The 7,092-nt window shown below is 54.9% G+C and overlaps 1 protein-coding gene across 4 annotated transcripts in view; it reads right to left on the bottom strand.

Annotated features, from left to right (window-relative positions):
• Positions 1–254: 254 nt before the first annotated feature.
• The window catches only part of LOC110331711 (rho GTPase-activating protein 23), a 56,660-nt gene continuing 49,822 nt past the window's right edge, over positions 255–7,092 (bottom strand). For 2 of the 4 annotated variants that reach the window (XM_029545887.1, XM_021212535.1), the window contains one exon: positions 255–2,541. In XM_029545887.1, the coding sequence (XP_029401747.1) occupies positions 1,525–2,541 (1,017 nt within the window). In that variant the 3' untranslated portion in view covers positions 255–1,524. The remainder of the gene's footprint in view (positions 2,542–7,092) is intronic. The other 2 variants (XM_029545886.1, XM_029545888.1) reach the window with 1 other exon arrangement.

Below are 7,092 nucleotides of genomic sequence, written 5' to 3'. Positions count from 1 at the left end.
CGGAAGGTGTGAGAAAGAAAGAGCCTCCCACACCTGCCTCTGCAGAGCAGATGCCGGGAAACCTCCTGCCGACGGACCCAGGATATGGGTGGGGACAGCACAGCACTCAGTCTGTGTGCCGTTCTCTGTTCATACCAGTCTCCCCCTGCATCCTGCTACTCCGCCTGGCTACCCTGCTTGCTGGGACACCCTCAGATGTCTCCTCCCAGCGCTGCTCTGTCCCTGTCCCCATCCAAACAAGCAAGACACTGGTTCATGCCTGAGGAAGGCCATTTATTTCCAAGATATAGACTGTACTTTTAAGACAGGACTTTCAGAAGCAGGAATCGTAGTTATAGCCTAGAGAGGTGTGTCAAGGACACAGTGGGAGGAGCCATGCAGATGTGGGGGGGTCTTTATCCAACACTGTTACAACACTTTTTAAAATGAGCAAAACATCTTTAAAAATCCTTATAAATTCTTTATAATATGTTACACATTAGAGACAATATTTACAGTGAAAGGGACGGGGGAGAGACTTTACAGCAAATCTTTGCATAAACCAGACCAGAAAGACTGACAGACCTGGACAGCAGGGCCGGTCACCCCACTAGGGCTCCCCTGGAATGAGTGAGGGCAGAGGGGGGACTAGTGCTTTAGGTTTATTTACAATGTGGGGGAAGAGGAACTGGGTCCCACCCACCCTGCAGGAACAGCCCAGCTGAGACCCTATACATCAGTGCGGGACAGAGGGACAGAGTTCCTCCCGACTGAAGGGAGTCCGCATGCTAAACTGCCGAAGAAAGCGGGGTGAACACAGAGGAGGAAGAAGGCCAGCTGTAGGGGATCCAGGCAGCTCCACAAGTCAGAGAGCTTAGAGGGGTGACTTAGAGGTCGGCAAAGGATGTGAGGAGTGACTCCGGTAGGAGTGGGGTTCAGGCCTGCCTCTGTGGAAGTGGCCTCAACCCAGCCTCTGACAAACTTGGGGCTAAGGTGCCTGTGTGCACCAAAGGCAGAGTCCTGGCAGGGAAAAGAAAAGAATTGGGGTAGAAATTGCTACTGAAAACAAACACCTTTGCACTGTGACTACACACACACACACACACTCACACACACCCCTTAACCCATGGACACCCAACCCCACATAACCGCTCCTCAGACATTCATCCTCCCTCTCTCCTTGGCTAGGAGCTAATGGGGGGGGGGCAGAGGACAGACCTCAAATCCAGCCTGTATCTTTCCTTCCGTATGAAACTTGGGCGGCCCACCCACACTGCATGGGTCACCAAGGGTCTCTAAGTAGACTCACAGAAAAGGGTCACTCGGCTCTTCATCCAAGGGACATGACTCCCAGTAGCCCCTCCCCTCCCCTCGCCTGAGGACTCCCGGTCTGGCTCTGACTTCTCTGCCCACCTCACCTAACTCCAGCCTGCCGCACCAGCGCCGCCCTTCACACCCCGCCCCCAACCTTCTGCAGCACTGGGGGCGGCTGAGGGGGGCACAAACGAGACGGGAATTCCTGCAGCCCTGGGACAAGGGAGGGTGTCACAGACACTGGTGGAGGCGGGCGGCAGCTGAGCGGCGCGGGGGCAGACCCTGCAGGGACCCTAGGTCTCCCGATGGCAGTGATGCGGCGGATGAGGCCCGTGCCTTGGTGGACTCCAGGCTGCTGAGGCCAGAGTCCTTATTGTCGCTGTGCGGTCGCACGCCCACGGGCTCCGGAGGGCCCCCTCCGCCCAGCTCCTTCCACTCGTTGAAGTTGAGGTCGGTCAGCGGGCTCTGCACCACCACCGTGTGGCGGCGCCAGCTGCTCCGGCGCCGCCGCGTCTCGGGCGACAGTGGGCGCCGCAGCCGCACGGCCAGCATGTCGTCGGCGGTGCCACGGAGACGTAGTCGTAGGGCTTCCACGCGCGAAGGTCGCGAGCCGAGTGCCGGGGCGGCCGCCGGAGGACGCAGCGACTCCTGGCTGCTGGACGACGCCGAACCCGGAGGCTCGGGACCGCGGGGACCCGCCCGGGCTGTACCCGCGCCCGGACCCTCCGCATCCGCGCGGCTGCGAGACAGGCGACGGCGCGCCAGAGTGTCGCATGGCATGAGATGGTGCGAGCTGAAGGATGGCCGGCGCGACAGGCGCCCCCCGGGGCCTGCACCGCCCTCCGTGTCCGTCTCCACGTGGCTCAGCTCGCTGCGTTCGTCGTCCGCCTCGTCGCCCGCGCCCGCGCGCCGCCCGCCGGTGCCCGAGCACACGCTACGGTCCATGGTGGACAGGGTGGAGTAGCCCGAGACGATGGAGCGCGTGTCCGCCGCAGGCCGTTCGTCGGGTGCCGTCGGGGGGCTGAGGCGACCAGGGGCCTCCTCGGCTGCGGGGCCCGGCAGCTGCCCCTCGGGTGGCTCCTGCGTCCCCACCGCAGCCTTGTGCGCCTCCTGCTCGGAGTCATCGTCGGTGCTGCTGCCCAGGCCCCGCGCCTCCCGCCGCTTCTTCCGTTTGCGGTTGACCGCAGAGATGAAGGAGATCGCCAGCATCTCCCGGGCGTAAGGTTCTTTCTTGGGGACCCAGGAACCCTGTGTAAGGAGACAGCGAGGGTAAGAAGGGTCTTGCACATCCCTACTCCTCGCCCCGTACCATGGCATCCAATCACCAGTTCCCAAACAAGCCAGTGCCCACACCAGCATGGTGTGGCACACGGTTTCTACTGGAGCGCCACCACCGCATGCTCCTGTCCGATTTGGGAGCTGGGTAGGGTCTTCTCCAGTCACTTCCAGATAAATTCCTTAGACTTACTGGTAACAGTCCAAGACAATCAAGGTGTCTGGTCCAGGATCCCTGATTGTAAATGCTAATGGTTCAAGCATCCACTCACCGCCCTCGGGAAGCCTTTCTCTTCTGGGCACTACCCAGGCACGTCCTCTTTCCACCCAGTCCCTAGACCTAGATGTGAGCTCCAGACTCCTTTCCAACTGTGATTCCATCTCTACCCAGATCTACCCACGGAGAGGACATCGTCCCACCTACCCTGTCCCAAACTTCCTCCGCGCACACTGCCCTCTAAAAACAGGGTCCGCCTCTACCCTTGCCCCAGCAGCCCTTCGCACTATAGAACCCACCCTTCAACAGCAGGGCTCTGCTTTCCTGCCAGCTTTGTTCAAGACTGAATGATTCCACCACTATCAGAAGTAGCACCAACCTCGAGCCCAGAGCCCAGGCCCCTACTGGAATCCAGTGTGGACTCTGGCGACTGCCCCACCAAGCCTCCTTTGAGGCCCTTTTCACTTCGATATGACTGGCAGCCCTACTGTCTCCTGGAGCCTGTGTGCCTGATCAAACTACCCTCCCCCCATCCCAGCTGCCTTTAGTGGCAAGAGGTCCACGGCCTTGCCCAGGGAGTGCAATGGGGGTGGAGGTGAGCACAGGAACAGAGGACTGGATGCAAAGGGTTTAAGCAGCGGCAAGGAGCTATTTGCAGGCCTCTGAGACATACTGACTTTAGGACAAAACTCCCGGTCACTGAATTGTGCTCTGGGGTGAGGTTATCGGAGACCCTTGCACCAGGCTCCTGCGGCCCTGCTTTTGTTCAGAGAACATATCTGAAAGCTGCTGGGCTGGAGAGATGGCTCAGAGGTTAAGGCTGAGCACTGACTGCTCTTCTGAAGGTCCCGAGTTCAATTCCCAGCAACCACACGGTGGCTCACAACCATCTGTAATGGGATCTGATGCTTCTTCTGGGGTGTCTGAAGACAGCTACAGTGTACTTACACATATACAATAAATAAATAAATCTTTTTAAAAAACTAGGAAAATAGTTTAATAAAAGAAAAAGAAAACTGCCAGAAGTCAGGCCACCTGCCCGGGGTGGGCTTACAGGGTACCTGGCCAGTGTTGAGCCATTGAGGCAAAAGATGAGGCTGTTCAACTCAAAGTATTCACTCAGTGCTACCAACAGAACTGTGTCCCTCACCAAAGCCAGATACCGCACTTCCAGCCCCCAGCTGTGACGATATTTGGAGATAGAGCTTTGGGAGAAAACTAGGTTTTAATGATGAGAGCAGGGCCCTGGTGATAGGATTAATCTCTCCTCCTCTCTCTCCATCTCTAGGACACAGTGAGGAGGTAGCTATCAAAAAAAAAAAATAAATAAATAAATAAAAATAATTAAAAGGTCAAAGCAAAACCAGGAATGGAGCCTTCATCAGAAGCTACCTGGCTAGCCCTGTGACCTTGGACTTCTAGCTCCTAATGCTGTCGGAAGTCAGTATTCGTCGGTCTTTTTGTTATTCTTGTTGCTGGTGGTGGTAGTGGTTGATTGGTTTGGTTTTTCTCTGTGTGTAGCTCTGACAGTCCTGGGACTTAACTATGTAGACCAAGCTGGCCTCGAACTCCGAGATCTGGATGCTAGGGCTAAAGGCACGTGCCACTGCCACCGCCCAGCAAGTAGTCACGGTCTAAGCCTCCCAGGCAAGCTCTTTTGTTTCAGCTATGACCCGCACAGGCAGCCATCAGCACCCTGGCCATCAGCACGTGCCTTTGCATGTAGTGTCCATAGAAACCAGAAGGGGGCTTTGGATCCCCAGACTGAAGTTACAGTTGGTTGTGAGCTGCCATGTAGGTGCTGGGAATTAAGCCAGGCTCCTTTGCAAGAGTAGTCAGTGCTCTTAAACAGAGTCATCTCTCCAGCCCAGCCCAGGCCCAACTGGATTCCTTAGCTGCACATGCTCAGAAAGAGCACCATAGTCAGTGGTGGCTGTTGATGTAGTTGGTATCCTAAACACTGACCTCGGTGACAATAGAAGAGAGAGAACTGAGAACTGAATTGCTGCTGCTACAAACAGGGCAATAGCCAGCCACGGCCTCCACAGAATGGCTGAGCTGGAGGTCTGGGGGACTTGGGCTGAGAGCTCGTGTATAGATCCTTCTGGAACAATGCTATATAGCTGTCCTCAGACTGATTAAAAATATTTATTTATTCACTTATTTATTTATTCATTCATTCATTCATTTATGGAGTAGGTGCTTCATCTGACTGCATGTCTGTACACCAGAAGAGAGCTCTGAATCCCAGTGTAGATGGTTGTGAGCCAACATGTGGTGGCTGGGAATTGAACTCAGGTCATTTGGAAGAGCAGCCAGTCCTTTTAACTTCTGAGCCATCTCTCCAGCCTCCTACCTCCTTTTTTTGAAGGGGTCTGACTGAGAGTATATAAATCACTCTCTTTACAGTGGTTATGACCTCCACGTAGCCAGGTAATTCTCCCTTGGAGGTTACTTCCTGAGCTACGGACAGGCCAAGGGGATTAGGAACCTGTGGTGAAATGGGATGGGGCCATGCTGAATCTGACAGCCCAGTTGGAGGTCAGGGGGCCTCAGGCTGGTGACTCTGGGCTGTACAGAGAGCTGAGGTGGAGGGGCCATCAGAGAAGTAAAAAGAGACCCTTCTGTCCCATCTTAGTGTTAAACTAGTATGCCTCAGCCAGGAGTTTGTGACATGTGGCAGCCCACACTCCAAAAAGGAACAGCCTAAATACATACATAAATAAATAAACGCACAAAAACCCAACCAAAGATTAAACAATTCTCACAGGGAGGCCACAGTGGAGTTGAACTGTAACTCATGGGGTGGACCCCACCTGGGTCCCATCAGCAGCCTCTGAAACCCCTGGCTGCGTGGAAGAAGGAAGGAAGGAAGGAGAAAGAAGAAGAGGCTGACCGTCCCTGATCTGGACTGCAGAGTCGGGAGGGAGCCTGGCAGCAGCGAGTCTCAGCGCTGTGCAGGTGCCATCTCCAACTCTTGGACTGCAGGGCTGGCTGGGCCCAGGCCTTGGTACCTGAAATGGGATGCTGCAGACTCAGATGCTGTGGGTCATACTACAGACACCACCTGCTATACACAGTTCCAAGTCTCCGTCTCTGTAACAGTTGTTCCTATTGACCAGGCAGCCTGGCTTGTGCCTTGGGCTCTCAAGTGCTTAACTAGCTGTTTCCTATCCATGCTGAGGCTATCCCGTGTCCCCAAATGCTCCAACTCTGACAGCAGAGGATCAGAACAGGGTCTCCACAGCATTCAGCGAGGGAGGGAAGGAAGAGGAGACCTGCAGGTGCCCACCCCTGTGACCGAGAACATACCCAAACTTCTAGTTACCTGAGCTCTGAGCATTGCCTTCCCTGTCTATGTAGTGAGGATGGGACAGAACACAGAGGTCTAGTAAAGATGGTGTGAAGACAGTGTGGGCAGGTGGTGTGAACTGGTACACTTGTGACTGGGCAGCTCACTAGAGTCTCGGAGATGTACAAGCCAAGTGTAGGACACTTTCTGAAAAGCACGCTGTGGAGGTTCAATGCTCTGTGGCTAAGCAGACTCCTCCAGAGGAGCCAACACAGGGATTAAGGAGGCCCAGAATCTGGGGAGGCTGGAATCCCACAGCCTTAGGGAGGCGTCATGCCTACTGCAGACAGATGTGGCCATAGGGGATAGTGAGGAGGATTTCCGTCTAGGACAGTGGTTCAAAACCTTCCTAATGCTGGGACCCTCTAAAACCTTTTAACCCAGTCCCTCAACTGTGACCCCCCAACCATAAAGTTATTTTCACTGCTCCTTCTTAACTGTAATGTTGCTATGCTTATGAATTGTACTATAAACATCTGATATCAACCCCCGTGGAAGGGCTGTTTGGCCCACCCCCAAGGGGTTGTGACCCACAGGGTGAGAACTCTAGAACGGTCTAGAGGCTCTTACAGAGGACAGCACTGCTGAGCACAGAGCCAGCAGAGCAGAGCAGAGCAGCCTTCAGTGGCCTCCTGCAATCCACCTCAGAGGAGGCCCCGCCACCAGCAGGGGCTCTAACAGGCCCACCTGTTTCCTCCTTTTTGTTGCTCCCCCTGGAGGGCCTCCCTCTCAGCTAAGCTTCTCACATCTATCTGTGCATTGATAATCTGGTTTGTGAACTCCACCCAGCTTCTGCCTCCTCCGGTTCCAATTCTCTCCAGCAGTATCCTTTGCTCATCAGTACGATACTGGAATCCATTCCAAGATAAACTCTGGGTGAATAGGAGTCGTTCTCTCTCTCTCTCTCTCTCTCTCTCTCTCTCTCTCTCTCTCTCTCTCTCTCTCTCTCTCTCTC

This window comes from Mus pahari, chromosome 14, assembly GCF_900095145.1.
Source record: "Mus pahari chromosome 14, PAHARI_EIJ_v1.1, whole genome shotgun sequence".
In the NCBI taxonomy this organism is placed as follows: Eukaryota; Metazoa; Chordata; class Mammalia; order Rodentia; family Muridae; genus Mus; species Mus pahari.
This window is presented reverse-complemented; position numbering and strand designations above follow the sequence as displayed.